Source organism: Coloeus monedula (genome assembly GCF_965178545.1).
Source record: "Coloeus monedula genome assembly, chromosome: 18".
Classification (NCBI taxonomy): Eukaryota; Metazoa; Chordata; class Aves; order Passeriformes; family Corvidae; genus Coloeus; species Coloeus monedula.
Genome location: NC_138798.1, coordinates 1444037 through 1465686, shown reverse-complemented (window position 1 = coordinate 1465686; position 21650 = coordinate 1444037). Strand labels below are relative to the sequence as shown.

General features: G+C 46.9%; 1 protein-coding gene across 2 annotated transcripts in view; it reads left to right on the top strand.

Annotated features, from left to right (window-relative positions):
* The window catches only part of TMEM132C (transmembrane protein 132C), a gene marked incomplete at both ends in the record, with an annotated part of 190908 nt that extends 169648 nt beyond the window's left edge, over positions 1 to 21260 (top strand). For both annotated transcript variants that reach the window (XM_082293692.1, XM_082293693.1), the window contains 4 exons: positions 10481 to 10686; positions 11113 to 11386; positions 12055 to 12246; positions 20061 to 21260. In XM_082293692.1, coding sequence (XP_082149818.1) covers positions 10481 to 10686; positions 11113 to 11386; positions 12055 to 12246; positions 20061 to 21260 — 1872 coding nt within the window. The remainder of the gene's footprint in view (positions 1 to 10480; positions 10687 to 11112; positions 11387 to 12054; positions 12247 to 20060) is intronic.
* Positions 21261 to 21650: the final 390 nt, after the last annotated feature.

Below are 21650 nucleotides of genomic sequence, written 5' to 3'. Positions count from 1 at the left end.
GGGATAACAGAACATGGGATGTTAGTCAGTGTTCCAGTTCTTGAAAAGTCTCTCTCTTATGCTTAAGGGAAAAAAGGGTTTTTCCTTCAGTTGCACGTGGTTCCCAAACTGCCACTAACAGCAGATCCGCCCGGAAACAAACAATCTGCTGTGTGTGGAACATCTCTCCCATGAAAAATCTCACAGTTCCTTCACACTGCAAAACATGGGCCATCACATGGGGTTATTCATCTTTTTAAGGATAAGTTCTTTTGGCCTGCACACAAAGGCTCTTCTTCGCCACAAGTCTCTTAACAGCCTCTTATTACTATAAAGCCTGACATCGGCATTCTTCACAATCTTCACAGGCACACGAAGATACTCCATCCCCCCATGTTCTTCAAATGGATTAAAGAGACAAAGTTTGTGGTATTACAGTTTCTTACCACGGCATGCAAGAAGGTTTCTTTTAAGCTGCGCGCCAGAATCGTGGCACCGCCCTCTTTTCTCCCAGTCGCCATGCTCAGCTCCGTCCCATGTGACTCACTTCTCTTTCTCTCTGACTCTGACGCCGCCATGCTGAAGGGTGTTCTTGTTCGGGCTTTACGGTGGGGAAAGCCTCGCTCCCTCTGTGCTGCTGGCTGCGTGGTGTCTTCTTCAGTTCAGCACGAAGTGTGCTGGCTGCAGACAGGAGGCTCTGCCGGCTCCCGCTGGCTCCGCCGGCTCCGCGTGGAGAGGAGAGGGACCCGCCGGTCCCCAGAAGCCGCGCTGGATGGGTTTAGCTGTGAGCAGTCCATGGCTGGTTTTAGCTGTGAGCAGTCCATGGCTGGTTTTAGCTGCCTGTGGCTCTGAGGCAGTTCCCCCCCCAGCCACCCAGGGTCCGTGCCACAGCGTTGGGAGAGGGGGAAAGGGGCAGTGGCCCCGGCCCGGCCCGGCGGGGCCGGGAGGCCCTGAGCTGCCCCCACCTCCCAGCAAGCGAGCTCCGCCAAAGGGGAAGTCCCGCCTTTCTGTGCGGTTTAAATATGTAAATTGTGAGAAGCGTAATTGGTCTCAAAGACTGTCCATCAACTCAGGGTCAACCCAATACACTGACCCTGAAATTCTAATGTTATGGGGACAGTGCCTCAGGCTCGTTAATATTTCATCATAGTGCCATGGCTATTCCAGGAAAAGAAAAGTCGAAACAAAAAGAAGATCTATGGATTTCCTTTCATCATACTGTGTAGGGACCAAGTAGAAAGATGCTCTGACTGGAACCAGTGGTTGTGTGCTGGGGGAAGGGGATCCCTTGTGCTCTGAGGGCAGGGGCAGTCCTGGAGCAGTGCAGTGCTGATGAGTGTGGGGATTCTCAAGATCATTAAGGAAGGGTCTAAATAAATATCTGCTCTGTTGCTCTCCATGGGGCTAGTTCAGGATTTGGTCCTTTATTATTGAAATTAAAGTGTTCCATCATGAGCATTACAGAGCTGATCTCACAGAGAATCAGTGCTTCGTGTCCCCAGCATGGCTTGGAGATAATTGGGTTTGGTTCAGTGAAACTTTAGAACAGATATTGCCAAAGTATAAAAATGAGGGATCTCATGAGTGGCTGTCAGAGGAAAGCTAAATCTGCTCAGAACAGAGCTTCCCATGGGATCCAAGGGTTTGTTCCCTGAGCTGCCCTACCAGCAGCACCTGGAGGCAGTGGTGTGGGATGCAGATGGGGATTCCAAGGGGAAGTTCCAGGAGATTTTGTTCTATTAGAAACTCTGGCATGTCATGGACACGTTGTGCTTCCCCTCATCCCTCTGAGCCCCTGCTGCCCACGGAGTGCCCAGCCTGGCACTGCAGTTCTGCACCTCAGCAGACACTCATATTCTTCACATGGGACTTTATTGCAAAGACTTCAAGCCTCAGAGGATTTAGGGCTTCCCATTATGTTTTTAGTGCAGGTTATAGGGGAAAATAAAAACGAGGGGCTGGCTGGAAAGAACTGGTGGTTCCTGTCAGCTGCTGGGATCGAGGAAGAACACTGGCTTCCATTGAAAAGCTCCTACAGTGCATATAATGCAGTTAATTTAGTGCTTATTTTTTACTTAGGTCAAATAAAACTCTGTCTGGAGTTTGTTAGGTGGGTGCAAGTGCTGTAGAGCTGAGCCTGCTGAATATCGAGTAGGTGGATAAACTCATGAAAACAGGTCTCGTTGCTAACTCAACCCTGCAAAACAAAGGGAGAAATGGAAAGTCACACCAGGTGGGGTTCCCAGGAATCCAATGACCAATCCAATCTAATGACAGGCCATATTCTGTGCAGTCACTTCAACTCAGTGCTCTCCTCTGTGGTTTTCTGTCAGTCCTGCAGGGCTCAGGGTCCATCCAAACCAGCAGCTCCTGCTCAGGGAGGGGCAATGCCTCTTGCAGGTACTTCACCCCACACAGCCACACCTGGAGCAGTGCTCTCATTTAGGAAATGAAGCACTTGGGTGACTTTCTGGAAGTCCATAAAGTACCTGTGTGCTCATGGTCAGGCTTGGTTGGCTCCAGGTGAGGATGTGCAAGCTCAGCCCGTGTGCCACAGCCCAGCCACGCTGCTGGGGCCCTGAGCAAGGGCTCTGCCCGGGACTGCAGGGACACAGAGCAGCTGTGGGGTCTCTGTCACATCCCTGCGTGGTGCCCGTACCCCGAGGGCCACTACCAGCCTCCTGCCCGTGAGGGTTTGTGGTTTCTGTTCGGCAGCTGCAAATGCAGTTCCCGCTGACCACACCCCAAAATAGCCTGAAAGCCCTCAAAAGCAGCAGCTGCGTCTCTCTGTGAGCCCAAAGCCAGCAGCCTGTTTCTCTGGTGGCTCCTCTTTCCCCTTCTGATGTTGTGTGAACAGAGTCCTTGGTGTGAAACTGAATAGCTTTAAAAACAGGGAAGAAAGTCACAGCATGGAAATGCCATTGTTTTGCTGCTCTGAAGCCCCTGTGACTTTGAAGGATTTTCTTCTGGCAAATCTGTTCTGTTATATTCTGAACAGAATAGCAAATAGAAAGTCCACCTCCTTGCCCTCCTCCATACTTTCCACAGTCCTGTGATTTACTGGGATCAATACACATCAGCAGAGCAGCAAAACTTCAGAGGAGCTTTATAAAAATGAGGCTTTACCGCATGCTTCTGCCAGATGCCAACAGAGCAAGTAGGGCAGCAATAGGTGGAGCTTTCACAGGAGATGCTCTGTCACTAATGGTCACCACCACTCCCCCAGCAGCCAGCCCCTGTGGAAATTGAGGCTCAAAATTGGCATGGACTGAGATACATTCAGCAATAAAAGCTGTAAATACCTTGCCATCACATAGTAGGCAAAAATTCCAAGGGCAGCTGAAGAAACCTTTAAACCATATCCTCGCAGGCTTGCCTCCCTGTTCTCTCGTGCCTTCACCCAGCTCCCTGCCTGCACTGGGGGTGTTGGTCTGGAGAACCAGTACAGCCAGTGAAAAGTCAGAGTAGCAGTAACAGTACCTCAGGTTCCACAGAAAGTGCTTCAAAATCACCTCCAAAGCTGCAAGATCAAGACTGGGAAAGTAAATGGGAGAGACACCACCAGTCTTGTTCCAGCTGCAGATGTGATGGGAAGAGGAGCAGTTTCCTCCAGGCCTGTCTGAGTAATGCAGTCAGAGGAGAGGATGGTTTGCTTCTACTTTGCTTCTCTGCCCCTGGTTGTAATTTACACATTGTGAATCTGTGTATTGTGTGATACACACTGAGTTAGGAAATGACGAGCCCTGTGATGTTCTCAAATGTGCAACTACTGCCCAGATTGTGTAGATGGAATTAAAAGTCATTTCACCCTGGGATCCTGCTTTGCCAGGCAAAATATGTGGGGCCATGCTGCATATATAGGCTGGCATATCCCCAGTGACAGGAGCCAAGCTTTCTGTTCGTCCCCATTTCCAGAAATTCTTTGACTGGAGAGTGCACAAAACAAGACAGATTTTGGGTTCTGTGATAATGTGAGCTGCAGAGAGCTCCCGTGGTTCAGCACAGCTACAGTTCAGCTTCAAAAGCTGGTCGTTTGGGAGCAAATAGATGCCCTCCAGTCTCAGCTGGCATTTTGTGCCCCTTGTACTCTCTCAGTTCTGTCGTAGTGAATGATATTCAGTGAGTTAAATGTACTGCTGCTGCTCTGCAAAGCTGCTGCTGAAATCTTTGTAATGAGATTAGGTAATGTACAGCCTTTGCCTAAGAAAAGCTCTCTAGCTTTGGGGGGTTTCCGCTTAGTTTTGCTAATCTGGCTGCTGATACTGAAAATGCAGACCCTGCTCAGCAGAGAGAGCCCAAATTGCGTCCAAACCACGTCCCTGCTTTTACAGAGTTCTGCTCTTCAGTGCTCGGGGCTCCATCCCTGTGTTGTTCGTGTGGATTGCTGGGAACCTTGCCTGAGGACTGGCCACGGGGACGGAACCCACGTGTGTGATGTGGCAGCTGTTTGCCAGCACAAAGCACCACTGGCACACAAGCCCTGTTACCCACTGAGAGCTGCAGGTATTCATTCTGAGGGAGGCAGCACGAGGCTTGAGTCAGTTAATAAAGTTAATTCTGCCCTGCTCCCTGGGCCCAGAATGGGAATCGTTGTTCCTCAACTATTTCAAGAAACAGATTCATTCCTTTGGTGGGTCATAGGCAAAAAGAACTCTCGGGGTTATTCTTGGACGAAATGGGATGAAATCAAGCCTTTCCTGTAGGAAGATGACAGTTTTGCCATTTTTCCCAGTCTGCAGAGCTGTGTTTACCTTTGTGCTGGGAGGCAGCCCCTGGCTGCACTTGCTGGGCCGCTGAGTTTCAGCAGCATCAGGGGAGCCAGGGGTGGCTCTGGCAAGTCAGGTCACTGCAGCAATTAGCAGCTCCTGGAATGGAGGTTTCCATTCTAAAGGCTGCCCTAGCAGTGTCACAGAGCTGTAAATAGCATTGAAGAGCTCAGGTCTGAAGCTTTAAATTTTATCAGACTTAAACAGTTTAATTTGAAAAAATGAGTACTATGGGCCTTGAGACAGCTTCCATTTTCCACTAGGTTACTGATTATTCGGGATTATGCAGCCAGTCATTGAAATCCTTCTTATGAAGCCTAATGTTCATGTAGCAGAGGATTTGCTTTGTGTATAAGACCATAGTGTTTAATTGGAATCAAAGCTAGAGAGATACATGGAGTTTCTCTTTCAAAACCTGTAGAATTTAATAGAGGATAATTCCCTTTCTACAGAGGATGTTGTTAAAAAGAAATCTTAGGAGAGATTCTGTAGCAAGGACATGAATATTACAGAATTCTAAAGAATTATCCAAAAAGCTTGTGGAATGATTATCACAGTCTAGTATTTCCTATAAATTACATGTTAGTCTGTGGTGAGTAGGTCATCCTGGTGCTCTGTGTTCCGTAATGGAATGAATGGCTGCTCCCAAAGCTTGACCTCCATGAGCTCCAAGTGCCTTCCTGGCGTGTCAAAGTGATGACACTGAGCTAAACACAAAGAGTCTCATGTATGAAAAGTGCTGAACACCACTATTCTTTACTGATTATCCTGTAATTTTTTTTTTCCACTGAAACTGAGATTCCTTTAAGAGACACTGGAAAAAGCTCTCTGCTCACAGAAGTGCTGTCATAAATATTTAAACATTTATATAACCTTTGAATATTTTAGCAACATTTACATGAGTACAGCAAGAACTGGGTAAATGGGTTTACACACCAAAACACAAGGTTCTGAACCTGATGAATGCAAGCAGGACACCCACTGTTAGCATGTCTCCTCATTCCTAAGGCCACACAGACTGCTACCTGCAAAACAGACTGATGCCTCACGGTTTTTCAGTCTCCATAAACCTGACAGGATTGCTGCATTAAAACCTTCTCTCTTCGTCCTTCTGAATTGCCCTTCAGAGACTGGGCTGGTATCTCCAGAGGTGCAAACCACGGGAGAATAAACAAGCTTGGACTACAGTAGACTCACAGAGGCAACCATTCATTTATTTTTAGGTCTTACAGTTGTCATTCTTTCCACCCCTGTGTACAACAGACACGAACCAGAACAGACAGTGCTCTGAGTTCACCATCTTTTGAAAGGCAGCCTTAGCTTGTATTTGACGTGAAATTTGTCTTTTTAAAACTACCTGCCTCCCCCAGTAATTGAAGGAAGATTTCTCAGGAACCTGTAGTGGAATTGAACCCAGCAAACCCAATATTCTGCAGAGGTGCCAACAGCCCCTTTCTGGCTGTGGTGTCCGAGGTGTCCTTGTCTCATCCTTTCTGGTGACCCCGAGCAGCTCGTGCTCCCTTCTTGCAGTTCTGCAGTACAGGGGTCATGGTGGGATCAAAACCTTAATCTGGAAGGAGGAAGTGAAGGAAGACCCAGAGATTCTGCATTTGAGTGGCATCAGTACCAGGAATATCCTTAAAATCCACTGCAGCCCATCTGTTGAGGGCCAGGTGGAGAGGGAGGTTCAGTCCCCAGAGTGCCACAGGTAGTGACTCTCTCTTGATTTCCAGGCTGCAGTTTTCTCTGTCAGCTCAATAAAATGTGATTTGTTGCAGAGAGAATCTGTCCAAGTCATCTGGAAAGGCAGTGGCCTTTGTTACAAGGGGGCACAAAAATGTAATGCCAGGAAAAAGACAGAGAAGAAGCCTCTGGGGAATTGTGCTTAGCCCTGTCTTTTGCTGTCTGGTTCTTTATTTTAGTTTTAATCTGGAGAAAGAAGTTAGGAAAATAGAAAAAAGGGAAAAGTAGCTGAATGCAGCTTAATAATGAAAGAAACTGCTGAAATAGCATCAGAGAGCTCTTTAAAATGCAAAACTTCTTGCTGATCTGCTAAGCAGAAAAGAAAAAACCCAATCACTTAAAGGTGGTGGCTAAGCAGGCTTTCCCTTCATCATTGCTCACTTCTTCTGATGCCAGAGATAAAAAGCACTTTCAGAGGGAAGATGTTTTCATAGTAAAAGCATAAATACTACAGGAGATGAGAGACATCACTGCTCACAGTCTCCAGCTTCTGTTAGAAACTCCTTGACCTGGAGTGGGCAGGACCCACAGCTGAGAGATTGTCCATGCACTGTTCCCTGACCTGGCAGAAGCCTGGAGGAAAACAGAAAAGCACTTTTATCTATCAAAAACCCTTAAACAAATACATCTTTTTAATTAAAAAAAAAAGAAGAGATTTTGAGTTCTAATGTGACCCATTTTCTTTAATCTGCCTTCTATCCTTCCTCCATGATTCCATGTGACATTGCCTTTGGTCATCCCTACCAGCCCTGTGTTTCCAGCTTGTTTTACCCCACAGGAGAACAGATCAAAGCAGTTTTGCCAAGCCTACACTGAGTAACTCCAGAACCAAGTTGTCTGGGGTGTTACTTCCACCTGAGTTAGTCTGGGCTGGGGCTCTCTTGTGGCACCACACAACCTGTACACTTTTCTTTGGTGAGAGGTGTCTGCTCAGAAAATCAGACCCTGCCTGGAGCTTGCTGGTGTTGTAAATTGTAGCAGATCTGGATTTGTTCTCTAAGGCTGAGAAACCCTGTATATTTATTTTTGAAGTGACACTGTATAAGGGATGGGCAAGGAAAGCAAACCCACTTGCTCTCATTTTCTTCTGCTGTGGCTGAGCTTAGCTGAGGTGTGTTGCTTACAGAAGCTGTAGATAGGGAAAGGCTTTACCTGAACATTTCATGAGAGGTGAATATCATTAACCCACAGAGAGCACACCCACCTGGTGATTAGATGCAGAGCTGCTTTCTCCTGTGTAGCACTAGTTGGGAAGTGTTGCCCTTCTCTGTCAGAAGTAATGGATGATGCTTCCAGAAGGGGTACCTGAAAAGAGTTAAAATGCATACAGAATTACAGGAACACAATAGAGCATGAGCTGTGCTCCTTTCCTCTGTGTGCTGCCTCCTTATCAGAAGTACAGGAGCAGAGGAAAAGCATGTGTAGGGACATTAGCAGTGCTTGTTCTTGGGGAAGAGAATAATGTTTTTCGCAATGCAGCTCCTAAAGACCTGCCACTGTTGCTGATGCATGTCCAGCAATAAATACCAACCCAGAGCAGTTTGAAAGGCTTTGTGGTGGCTGCTCAGCCACCTCCTTAGGATGCTGGATGGACTTGTTTAGCCATTTGTTTGTGGCATACCCACAAAGGCTTATAGCAGCTTTCCAGATACAGATGGAGATTGGATCTCAGCCCAGAACCATTTTGGAATTGCAGTTTTGCTACTGTTGTTATTCTTCTTCTTTCCCCAACAGTTAGATTTGTTCAGTTACTGACAACACAGAGCTTTAGGCAGTATAAAATCATACATCTAGAGCAGACCTGACCAGTCTGAAGCTGAGTGTGTTGTCAGAAGTCTTTTATCAGCACGTGCAAGTGGTTTGCGTGGTGCATAAATAAGCAACTTGCACAACTAAACCAGAACATTCACTTTGTCTTTGGGTTGAACTCCATAGAAATGGGTGGGATGGAGCCAGCTTCAGGACAGCAATGGCTGCTGCTCCAAGCAGAGTTCAATTAGATTTTGCTGACAAGCCTCCCAAACACTTCTGCTCAAAGGAAGATAAGGCTGAAGAGCCAAGAGCTTTATCTGAAGCTGTTTTGTCGCATATTCCAGACATAGGGTGGACATCAGCAGCTCAGATACAGGGGCTGAGTGTCCCTGGGACATCCCAGGGGCTGCTCACTGCTCTGGGCAGAAACACCTCCCTGGTCAGGAGCTCAGGGCTGGGCCTCCTGACATGCAGCCCTTGCTTGCCTGCACTTGGAGTTGTTTAATGAGAAACATTTTCAGGATGATTCCTCTCCCAGGGTGAAGCTGATGCAGAGACACCATAGAAAGAAAAAGCAGCCCATCTAGGGGTGTGTTCTGAATAACTGCCTGCTATTTTGTAGGATATTATACATATTATTGGGTTCCTCGTGACCTCTGCTGCACAGTACTTTCAGATTTAATCAAACAGTCATTCTGAAACAGCCTGGTGTGAACTAAACCCGTTCCTGTATTGCCATTCAAGTTAATAGATAGAAAATTAGGCCATGCCATTCATAGTGCTAAAATGAAGACATTTCTGCCCCCTTCAGGCTTTTAAACCGGCCTCAGATGGTCTGAGGGAGAAGCCTGAAGAGAGGGATGGGTCAGGTATTGCAGCACGTGGTAGTGCTTCAGTGACCAGAGCTGTCAGAGCATAACCCTCTGAGGGAATGTGGCAGAGACATGTTTGTATTACGTTCTCTGAAGTTTCTTTTTGCAATTTCATCATCAAATATTTTACCAGAGTATGAGCAGTGCCTGAACCCGAGAGAGGATCCAAACGGGATGTGTGTGTCCAACTGGGAGCAGTTCAGCTCCTGCATCTGTGGTCACAGAGGACATCCATCTGTTGGATTAGTCTGGGGACATCAGCACTGCCAGTTGATAATCTTCATTTGAATAAAATGGTGTTGGGAATGGATAAAAGGGAGCAGATGATAATACAAATCTATGTTCAGGTGGGGAGATGCATTTCCACCATTACCCATGCTCGTTAGGGGTGATGAAATAGAATTCTGACAGGATGGGAGCAAGAGCAGGAGTTGGGATCTGCTGGGTTCGCTGTTAATTTCTGCAGACATACCAGCTCATTTAGTAATGTAACAGCTCCCATTGCTCACCACTTAATGTATGATTAATGTGCCACAGGATTTCCCCAGACATTTATGACACCTTTAGGAATAGAAATGACAATGACTTTATCACATGGAGTCACTTCATACTATCTGCATCTCTCTTAATGATTTATATATCCAGCAGTGATTTTATCACTAGTACTCAGTAACATAATAAATGAGAAAACTCAATGGTCTGTAAATTACAACACTGATTAAAGAAGTGATTACTGATATAACTCTTACACGGCTATGATAATGCTTGCTTATATTTCAGGACAGCATTTACATATTAATGATAAATCTACTGTAGCGTTTAGAAATACTTTACAGCTTTAATCAAAATGTAAACATTTATAAACAGATAATGTTTATTGCAGGGGAAATGAGTAGACTTCTGTTACTCTTCAGTGGGTGAAATCTACTGCAGGGCCAGTGTTGAAAGCAGCATCGCCCCCTGATGAAGGTCATCCTCAGGGTAGAGCTTTGACTGGCTGCTTGCCCCTGTGGAGACCAGTTTGGGTTTGCTGGGTTCCTCTTGACCAAGCTGGGAAGGAGCTTTGCTCATTACGAATTCCCCAGCACTGCCATTGGTTTGTAGCTTGCTGCATCGCAGACGGAAAATCAACCGCAGGCTTCATAAATAGTATCCAGTCTTTAGGCATCTCCAGCATAATTGTGCCTCCTGAGCCAGGGAAGGATTTTGTGTTCATCTGCTCCCGTTGTACAAGGCCATCATTAACATGCAGAAAGAGAAGGGAGCCTTTTCTGTTTGTTTTGGGGTTGAGCCGCCAGGATTACACTTGGAGCTTGTTTTGTCACAGTGATCACCTTTTCTCTTTCCCCTCTCTCTTGCCCCTCTCAGGTTTCTGACAGGTGTGACTATGTTTTTGTCAATGGCAAGGAGATGAAAGGCAAGGTGAATGCTCTTGTGAACTTCACGTACCAGTACCTGAGTGCTCCCCTGCAGATCACGGTGTGGGTGCCTCGCCTGCCCCTTCAGATCGACATCTCTGACACTGAACTGAGCCAGATCAAAGGCTGGCGAGTCCCTGTTGTTTCCAACAAAAGGTGGGTTTGAGTTGCTACATTTCTTGGGTGATTTGTAAAATGAGTGCTCCCAAAATGCAGCGTCTTCCCCTGAGGAGCAGCAGTACTGGAATCTCCAGATTTGCACTGGGCATCTGCAGATACAATAAAGCTTTTAGAAGTTGTGGGATTTTTGCTCCTGTGCACGTGTCTGTCTTGGGCAACAGAGTACAGCGTGGAACTCTGGTAAGGTCCAGGGGCAGAGTTGCTGTTTGGAGATGGCAGCACAGATGGAAAAGAGGCACAGTCCAGTTGTGTGCTCCTCCAGCCATGGGTCATCCATGGTCCAAAAAACCAGAAGGGAGGGCTCTCTCCATTAAGGGGGCACTCTCCATTAGCACTCCAACGTTAATTTTCACTGATGTTCTTGAAAACATTTCTTTATGCTTTGTTCTCTGCTGCCAAAAGGCCCACCAGGGACAGCGACGACGAGGATGAGGATGAGCGCAGGGGCAGGGGCTGCACCCTGCAGTACCAGCACGCCATGGTCAGGGTGCTCACGCAGTTCGTGGCTGAGGACTCCGGCCCCTGGGGGCAGCTGAGCTTCCTGCTGGGCTCCGACTGGCAGTTCGACATCACAGACATGGTCAGGGACTTCATGAAGCTGGAGGATCCTCACGTTGCCAAGCTGCAGGAAGGCAGGATCCTGATCGGACGGGAAGTGGGAATGACCACGATGCAGGTACCTGCTCTGGGCAGGGGTTCTGGGATGGTTCTGTGCCTGCCACACGCTGCCATTCCCACAGAGAACCTCGGTGTGGGGTTAGAGATGGGAATCCTTACTAAAGCCAGTGTGGAAAGGGTGAATAGAGCTAATCTAGCCTGTGGGTATGAGGAAGGTGGAGGAGACAGCATGTGCATGAACTGGCTATCCGTAGTTCCCTAAGGAGAGCAGCATGGCCCTTAGTTTCAGTGAAGGGAAGGATATTCTGCTGTCTTGATGTTCCATCAGAAACAGAAAAAAACCAAGAGGAACAAGAATTTCCAAGCTGAGAAGTGAAGGACAAATCCTAGGCTGCTAGCCTCCCTTTGGAGTAGTTGGGAAGTTTAACGAGCTCGTCCATACGGGAACACAGAGTAACAGGAGAAGAAAATTTTAAATCCACTCTCGTGGTGACACGATGCAAATAACACAGCTGGGACAGGACAGCTCCCAGTCTTGGATGGTTCTCAGCCATAACCCCTCCACTCAGGTTTTCTGACCCTGCTGATGAGATCAGACTCCCTTTTCTGTGTGCTCTGCATTTCTGTGTGCAAAGCTTTGGAGGCAAGAAGGGACGATGACCTTAAGAAAGGTTATAATAATTGATCAGCCTTTTCCTAAGTTGATTGTGTTGTGTTTCTCCAAAGGTTTTGTCTCCTCTGTCTGACTCCATCCTGGCAGAGAAGACAGTGACTGTGCTGGATGACAAAGTGACCATAACAGACCTGGGCGTGCAGCTGGTGTCTGGGCTCTCGCTCTTCCTGCAGCCGAGTGCAGCCACCAGCAGGGCCATTGTGGCTACAGCTGTTGCCCAAGAGCTGCTTCACACTCCTAAGCAGGTACTGTGCACTCTGGATTTACTGGGTTTGCCTTCTGGGATGGGGCAGGATTTCAGCAGTGTGAAGTACAGATGATAATTCACAACGAGTTCAGAATTTAGGCTTCGGGTGTAGTCCATGTCCATGTTCATTGCTTTTCCTTGCAGGTACTCTGGAGTTGCCTTGTCATTTCTTCCCTTCAAGTATGGACTTCATCTGCAGTAAAAGTTCTCACTACGCTCAAGTTGATGCTATTTACATTTTTAATACCCTTTCTTTAGCTAATGAACCCGTGTTGTTTTCACTGCATGGGCAGTCTTTGGACAGTGATCCTGGTTTGCTGTATGAGCACGCCCTTGTTTTTCATGCTGGAGAGCACAGAGCTCTGTGTGTCACAGCTTAATATCTTGAAGAGCTGTAAAATAGAGGCAGAAGATGGCCAGATGCATTTCTTCTCCCTCCTGGAGCCATGACACACTGCCAGGCTCGTCTCCCCTTTTATTGTTCATACGGATTTTGGGGGTGTCCTCATCCAGTTCATGTGCTGATCTTAAGCCAGCAAATTCCCATCTCTCTAAAGGGGGTCTTTCAAGCAGCTTGTCTCAGGTCACAACCTCTGTGGAAAAGAAGATTGGAGAACAGCACCAGATGAAGTCCAACAGTCACTCTGGCCCAGAGTAAACCCAAGGGTCAGGAGCACTGGAACACGCTCGCTCAGTCGGTGGATTTGAAGATTGGGACTGGGGACCATGCAATTAAGTCTGTCCACAGCTACTCCTCCTGCAGAAACTGCTTTTCATCTCACATAGATAGGGAGAGATCTCAAGTCAAGTTTTATGGCCCATTTTCATGATTATTGCTACCTAATTTTCTGGAACATAAAAATAATTTCGTTTGTTTTATAACTTAGTGACAGGAAAATGTCTGAACTAGAAGGACGTGGTGCCCATCTGTTCCATTTGTTGCATCCTGTAAACATAAGAATCTTACGTAATTAACCCATTTATACCCTTCTTCAGGGCTTAGAAACCACATCTGGCATGCTGTCTTCAAAGACTGTGAAAACAAAAACTGAAGCATTTCTAACCCAATCCTGTTCTGCAGCAGCACTGGAAGAATCATGGCTTTGATTGCAGATAAAAGAGCTTGTGGCTCTGGAAAGGCTGCCCAGTCCCACTGTCAGCTTCTCAGATTTATAGATGGCCTGTCCTGAGTATGCAGAGATATTTATCAGCATTGGGTTGTGGCCTGTTCTGCCAGGGCATTCCAGTAGTGCCCATCGTGACACCTCCTGTTGTTTATGGCGTGGCAATATGATGTGACATGTCACTATATGTCACTGCAGCTGGCAAGTTAGGAAGGAATACAAAAGAGTAAAAATGTGTAAACGTGGTTTGGGTTGAAATGATTTTTCCCAGCCTCCATGTTCTGAAATGATTTCAGTGAAATATTTGGTTTAAGCTGCTGTTCCTCTGCAGGACAATTTCAGGTGCCTGGGAGTGGCACTTTTCTGAAGCAGAGGTGAGTGGGGATGTCAGGCCCTGGTTCTGAGCAGTGTTTTCTCCCTGGGGCTGCTGGGCAGTGTGAAGGGCTGCTGGCCTGCTGGCCTTGTCCTGGGCCTGCAGGTCACACCGTGGCATCTGTGCTCACTGAAGATACCCACTGTAAAACAGGAGGCAAGAGACAATCAAGCACCTTTTTCTTAGTTATAGAAGTTGAAAATCTTCCTTATTTCTTCTCCAGACTCCATCTGGGAAAAAAAACCCCAGGATCCAGATTCCCATTAGAAGGCAGTGGAAATCCTTCTCCAGCAGGCTCTACAATGCCCAAGGTTGTCAGGAGTAGTCCCAGATCTGTGGGTTTTTTCTCACTGCTCCTGTGCTTGGTGCCTCCTGTCCCAATTCCCTACAAGCAGAGAGCAGCTCGTTCTGGTGGGTTCCCCCTCCAGGCTCTGCCTCTCCTCCCAGCTCCCCTCTGGAGCCTGCCCATTGCCTCTGCCTGTCTTCCAACACCTCCTCTTCTCCCTGAAAAAGAGAAATGCCCAGCCTGCTTCCCTATGGAAAGCTTTGCTGGGAGCATCACTCCTCCCTCAGGGCATCTGTGAGGGCCAGTTCCTGCTGAAGCTGTGAGTGTCTGGCTCCAGACCCTGCCTGCTCACTCTGAGCACAGCCCCTGCTTTCTGGGACGCTTTCCCTTCCAGAGGCTGAGCTCATTTCACTTTCTACCCTGTTGTAAGACACTTGTTTTTCCTCCGGCCTAAGTCTCCCTCAGCCTGTAGACTGTTGAAAAGACTTCAGGGACTTTGCATCTCCATCACCAAAAACAAGACAGGAATAGATTTCACACTGGGAAATAAATGGAAGGAAACAGCGTAGGAGTGACCTATAGAGTCACAGACATCTCTTCCTTTCATTTGCAGTTTGAATGAAGGATATAACATTTAAGTCACTTTCCCTTAGAAAAATTAATGCAAATGTGGGAATGTTTGTGGCTAAATTTTGCAAGAAGTGACTCATGATTTGGAGTGCATCAGCTGAGATCCTGACTGAGCTGGAATTTTGAAGGCAAGTGCTGAGTGTTTTCTGAAAATCAAGCCCTTTTGAAAGAGGGTTTTTTCCAAGGAGACAGGCCAGGAGTAAGCATATACTTGAACATTGTGAGAACTTCATTATTTAAGTGTCTTTTCCTCTCAAGCAAGTTTATAAAAAGGCCCAAATAACTCATGCAAACCTTACTGATGCAACTGAAAAACAAAATTAAGACAGCTGAAGGTTTTGTTTCCCTCAGGAACAATTGGGTATGTGTCAGCATGGTCACACAGAAAAAAAGAGTCGTGTTCTTGGTCAGCTGTTTTCCCTGGCTCCCCTTTAGCACCTCCAGCAGCCAAGCTGCAGCCCAGATGAGCAAATGTGCTTGGGGAACTGGGGCTGTGCAGGCCCAGCACTGTCCCCAGCACAGCCAGCAGTGCCTCTGTGGGTGCAGTGCAAGGCACAAAGCACTGCACAGGTTGTGCTGGTGCAGATCTTTCAGTAGCACAGGAACGAATTCGGAGTTTGTGCTGTGGCTTTCTTTCAGTGGCCATAATGACTGGCTGATAATGACCACATCTTGTCTGCATACGCAGCACAAAGCAGCCAAAACACCTGAAAAGTTGGCAGTTTCTCCATAAATACAAAGCACTCTAAAGAAGATAAGCCTTTTTTTGGATGCCTTAAGTTAGGTACCTCTGTCTGTAGCTGGGCAGCTAATTATCTGCTGTGGCAGGGTAACCTTGAGGGATGCTGAGCCCATCTTATTTTTTAATCAATAGGGAGCTCATTGGCACTGAAAAGTGGATCAGTGATTTGGGTGCCTAAAAATAGATGCAGGTTGACCAACTTCTAAATACCAAAGATGAAGTAACTTCTCAAAATTTGGAAACTGTAGCTGTGAGTAATCTATTTTTAGTGGCCATCTGCTCAGGTAGGAAAGCTGTTCCATTTGGCTTGCTGACGGTTGTTAAATCAACACTGTCATCTTAAAGGCTTCTCCAAAATGTAAACAAAAGAAAACCTACAGTGTTTAAGTGTCTTCTGATCTAAGTGAGCTTCAAAGACTCTCAAAGCTCAGCTGGCTCTTCAGGGAAGCTCAGAGTCATACCCAGGTTTTTTGTCACTGTAGGGTCTAAAGGGGTCTGATGAACTGGAATGGGTCAGTGAAGAAAGAAGAAAAAAGGCCTTTAATAAACAGCTCTGTGCATTAATGTATGTAAATTAATGTAAACTGCAGATGTTTTCTCAGGGAAAAAGAGCAGTGTTGCTGCTTTCTAAAAACCAAATTCTTGTGTTTCCAGGTGTAGGGCCTGTTGACATCAGTGACAAGATCCAGCCCTGAGGCTGGGGATGGCTGCTCTCACTCCGCTGGGAGGGGAGGGTGCCCAGCAACCTTGGTCAGGACAACAAGCCAGGGTCATTCCCATGTCACTGCCTTTTGGATGGTCTGGTTTAGCTTGTGGCCTTCATGCAAACCAGTTCTGAGAATTCACTGACATCTCACAGTTAAGTAACAGGTACCAGGAGTATTTTTATGGTGTGGATTCGTTACCCCATCCTGGCAGTGGAAGTTACACTTAAATTGTATTTATATCTTCTTTGAACTGACAGAGCAATGTAATGGCTCACGGGAATGACAAAGGAATTAAGCAGCATGGGAAAGGAAGAAGGGATGCATTGTTAGATTAGAATCTGAATTCTTCCCTTGCAACTGCAAGCAAATTCCCACTGGAAAGGAATGTCACATTAGCAGATTGGACAGAAAGGAGAGAAAGAAATACACAGTGGGGGAATGCATGGTTTGAATTAAGATCTGAGTCTTGGCTGCCTTTCACTTCCACATCATAACGATCAAGCCCAATTCTTACTACACCAGCCACAGGCTTAAAAATAAATGCACATGTAATACTTTGATATTTCATGTGATAAAATTGCTGGGGAAATCCATTCCAGCATTCAAGTCCCCAGACAGAACAATCAGTGCTGGTCTAATAGAAGCTGCTGAGAACAGTATTCCTTTGCCTTTATTTGAGGGAGGGATGTATTTGTTTTCTGCAGAGCCAACCATTTCTTTCCTCTCATGTCCTGCCTCACTCCAGGACTCTTGCAGCTGACCCCAGCAACTGAGGGCTTATCCACAAATACTTTTATTTGTGCTATAGTGAATGAAGACCATTAAAAGGCCTCTTTATTCTGAGCATGGAAGAAAATCAAATATCCTGATCTTTGTTTCTAAGCAGCAGAATTCTCTAAAATGCAACCAGTTTATCCAAGAAGATTTATCAAATGGTATCTTTGGACTGGTAAGCCACAATGTAATTGAGGGCCAGAAAAGGTGGTGGAACTGCCACAGATCAAGAGCTGAAATCCTCCATTCCACCTGTAATGGAGGAACAGAACAGCAACAGCACAAGGGAAAATTCAGACAAAATATGTCTTGATAAAGTTTTCTATGTGCTTAAGGAAAGCCTGATGATAATCAACAGTGGTTGTGGGAAGCAGTTTCTACATCTCCGTACTGGGTTTTGCTGTCATGAACATGATCCAGTGAACATTCTTGGACTCACTTCACATCATGATCAGCGTTGCAGATCCTCCTGCTCTGTGGGGAACAGTGGCACCGATGTGTCCGTGCGGGTCATTCGTTCTGGGAGTGCAGCTGAGCACCTCTGTGTGTGTGTGTGTGAAGAGAAGAGAGAGGAAAAGTAGGGGAAAGAAAGACTGGAAAGCAAGATAATCCCTCAAAGTCTTTGTTTATGCTTGATAATTTAAGAGCACAAGCATTTGTCACCTCAGCGTGGAGGGCATGAGACGAGGGGCAGCAGCTTTGCAGGTGAGAAGGCTCCAATCCATCTTCATCTCCTGAGAGTAACTGGAGGACCTTGTCAGAGATGTGGAGGGGATTTATTGATGTGGTACACCAGATTTGCAGAAACAGCTCCTTGAAGGACGTGGCACTAAATCATTTCCTTTTCCTCCCTTTTTTTCTTTTTAGCTTTTCAGAATTTATAATCATTTGGGAAATTCACTTCCTTCCCCTGCCTTTGGCTTTCCTCTAACGATGTGAATGAGAGGAGATGATCTCAAATGGAATATTTGGGCTGATACAATATGTTTTGGCAGGATTTTAAATTCTCCCTGTTTCTCTCATTTGTTTTCTTTCCCTTTTAATTAATGTTGTCCACGGCAATGTTGTGTTGTGAAAAGAATTGGTTCTTCCTCTGAAAAAAGGTTCTCTTGGAAATAAAAATCGTCAGTGCTGGTAGAAAATAATGGCTAAGCCAGTGCACACCTCTGTTACCTACGGTAAATCACATGTGTGCCTGCAAATTTCAGCTGACTGCCATCTCGTTTTTCTCTGTCGCTGCTTCATAAAACCAGGAATGCAGAATAGTAGAGCAATGGCCTAAAGAATAAAAGTTGCTTTGAAGTTGCTGGCAACTTTGTCCAAATGCACAAAGGATTTAGTGACGTGAGTCTTGTAGAGCTGCGGAGCTGTGGATGTTCCCAGCTGGGAAGGAGGCACAGGTGTCATCATTTCCAGTCCTACCTGTCCAAAATTCTGCCCTTCCCTTCTCAGGCTGCTCTCCAAAAGGCAGCACCACGGGCAGGCAGTGATGATGTGCTGGAAATGATGCTGGTGTTTTCCCCTGCATAGGCTGATGGAAAGTCAGTGTATCTTCCCCAGTGGTACACGAGGCTGACCTCTTGTTTAGGGAGAAGGAAAGCAACAGAGTGTTGAATTGCCTGAGGAGATGAATCTTCTCCTCTCTGCACATATCCATTAAAAATTCCCCTTTGCTTTCCTGTGACCGGCGTTGCTCTACTATAGATTTCTGTGACAGAAATTCGAGCTGTGCCCTGCAGCTTTGTGTTTCTGTCTGTTCAGCCATTTCAGGGTTGTTTCTCCAATGAAAGATCAGATGTTTTAATTTCCTTATGCAGTTCACTCTTCCCAGCTCCTGAGTTGCCCTGGCTCCATTTCAGCTCTTTGAAGTAAATTTGAATCACCAAGAACTTTGCCTTCTTTCCTGTTGTGCCACAACTTATTTTTCTTCTTTCACTACCCCTACTTGCTGGTAGTGCTTTGGAAATCAAATATTCAGCATGACCCAACCTTCTGCACAGCTAAATGCCTCTTGCTGTTTTCATTGAAAAAGCTTTAAATTCAACTAGAAGGGTAGCAATTCTCTTTGTTTATGACCATAGCATAACAAATTGCAGCCAATTGAAAACGATATTAAGTTGTAAATTTGTATTATGACTGGACATTAACAGGGTGGCAGTGTTTTTCCCCAGTGCTGGTTTTTCAGCCCGGTTGTTCTGATGTACCCAAGTGTAAAGTTATTAGAGCCATTTGTGGTTGAAGTCTGGGAAGCAAAGAACTTCACTTTTGTGGGAAGTTGCACTCTGGCAAGCTGCCTGGCCGTCTGCTGCCTGAATGGGCAAGGCATAGAACAAATGAAAAATTAAAGAAATGTCCTGCAAAGAAAGCTATTGAGATGTGGAGAAGTAAATATCTGTATCATCTGGAAGGGATTTCACATGGCAAAGAGCTGACCTCTGGCTTTGTGTTTGCTTCTGATGATGACTTCTAACAGTGCTACCTGCAGAGAACAAAGACAGACCAATTAAATCCAGGCCATTTGTATTTTTATTGTAGAGATCATGCCAGAATCCCCATCCTCCTCTGCTTGACACAAAAATTTGGTGGACTTTTTAGTTGTCTCAAGGATAATGTGTGTTTTACTTAGACCTTTCTCCAGCAAAACAGCAATTGTTCTGTGAGTCTTTTTCTTTCAGATGAATCTTCTGCTCCAGCCATTTCCAAGATGCTGTGGTAGCTCCTTACTCCTGCTAAGATATTCATGCCTTAATTTGACAGCGCCCCAGCGACACCTGTGCATGTAGAACACAAGGGAAATAAGTGTTCTGTCGAGTGCCTCTAGTAACTTTTCTGATTTGCCTCTTCCGGCTTTTGTACGACGGGAACGACTTTCCTTACAAAGCTTGTAAAATTATAGCCTGCTAATGGGTACTTTGGTGAGAAGGACATCTCGTATCAATTATTTTACATGTCCTTCTGCAAAACATTCTCAGGGAGGATAGCAGTGGACCCTTTAGTGACAAATGTGCCCAGTTGTGCGCCCCGTCAGTCGAGGCTTGGTTTGCTTTAAACACAGTGCAGAGCCGGTGTCTCCCATTTCCTCCAGCTGCCAGTCAGAGCTGGGAGCCTGATGAGCTGCAGGGGGTTGAGCTGATTTATTTAAGGCCCTGTCTTTAACCATGTCCCTCTCCTTTCAGGAAGCTGTGGTAAGCACCTGGGTCCAGTTCAGTGACAGCTCTGTTACTCCGCTGGACATTTATGACCCCAAGGACTTCTCCCTCTCCGCCGTGTCGCTGGACGAAGCCGTTGTGTCCATCCACCAGAGCCCTGCCCTGAAATGGCCCGTTGTGGCGGCAGAAGGCGAGGGCCAGGGAGCGCTGATCAAGGTGGATATGATGATCTCTGAAGCCTGCCAGAAGTCCAAGAGGAAAAGCGTGCTGGCCGTGGGGAGCGGCAATATCAAGGTCAAGTTTGGGCAGAACGACGCGGACGCGGACGCGGGCGGCGATTACGACGCGGACGAGATCGAGAACCACGCGAGCGACCGGCGCCACAAGGCCTCGGACCAGGAGCGCTACGGGCAGGACGGGCGCTACTACGGCGGCTCCTCAGCAGAGAGGGAGGAGGGGCCCCTCAGGAAGGTCAGCACCACGGCAAAATCCATCCTCAAAAATAAAGTCATCAGAAACAACCGGCTGGACGGCGGCAAACTCTCGGACGACAGCCAGCTGCAGAACATCCCCATTGACTTCACCAACTTCCCCGCCCAAGTGGACCTGCCCAAAGGCGGGGCTGGCATGGAGGACAGCGACCTGGTGCAGACACCCCGGGGCCTCAGTGACCTGGAGATCGGGATGTATGCTCTGCTGGGGGTCTTCTGCCTGGCGATCCTGGTGTTCCTCATCAACTGTGCAACGTTTGCACTCAAGTACCGCCACAAGCAGGTCCTGGTGGAAGGACAGACCACCATGACCCACTCCCACGACTGGGTGTGGCTGGGAAACGAGGCGGAACTGCTGGAGAACACAGCAGACGCGTCACCTCAGCAGGACGAGCACACAACCATCATCGACCGGGGCTCGGGGAGCGAGGAGAGCAACCAGCTGCTCAATGGCAGCGCCCAGAAGAACACTCAGAGCCAGGTGCACAGGGCCGCGGACCCGGGGGGGAGGCCGGGCAAGGAGCAGAAGGCGGAGCCTTTGCACTCGCCCACGTCCAAGCGGAAGCGGGTGAAGTTCACCACGTTCACCACCATCCCGCCCGACGACGGCTGCCCCACCGTCAACTCCATCCTCAGCAGCAATGACGATGACATTAAGTGGGTGTGCCAGGACATGGACCTGGGGGACTCCAAAGAGATACGAAACTACATGGGGAAGTTCAAAGACAAAGTGTAGCTCCTTGCTGGGTTTTTTTGGGGTTTAACCACACCTTGATGCCTTCAGTTCTACAGTATATATTGGGACGGACGAGGGGGAGGGGAAGGAATCGCCAGGAGAAATGATGAGGCAGTTTTTATAATCAGGGAAAGAAATTTGCCAAACTGTCCGTGGTTTGTTTTTGCTTTTTCACTTTGTTTCGTTGGTTTTATTGGTTTTGGGGTTTTTTCCAGTGGTTATTCTGCTACTCGTGGATTTAGGAAGTGGAATATAAATAGCAGAAAGGAACAAGGAAATGGTATGACCAATGTGATGAACTGGGCAAGATGAGGTTGTGAAAATTGATTTTATGGGTCATACAAATAATAATGATGGTAATATTTCACAGTACCAAAAATACCTGTAAAA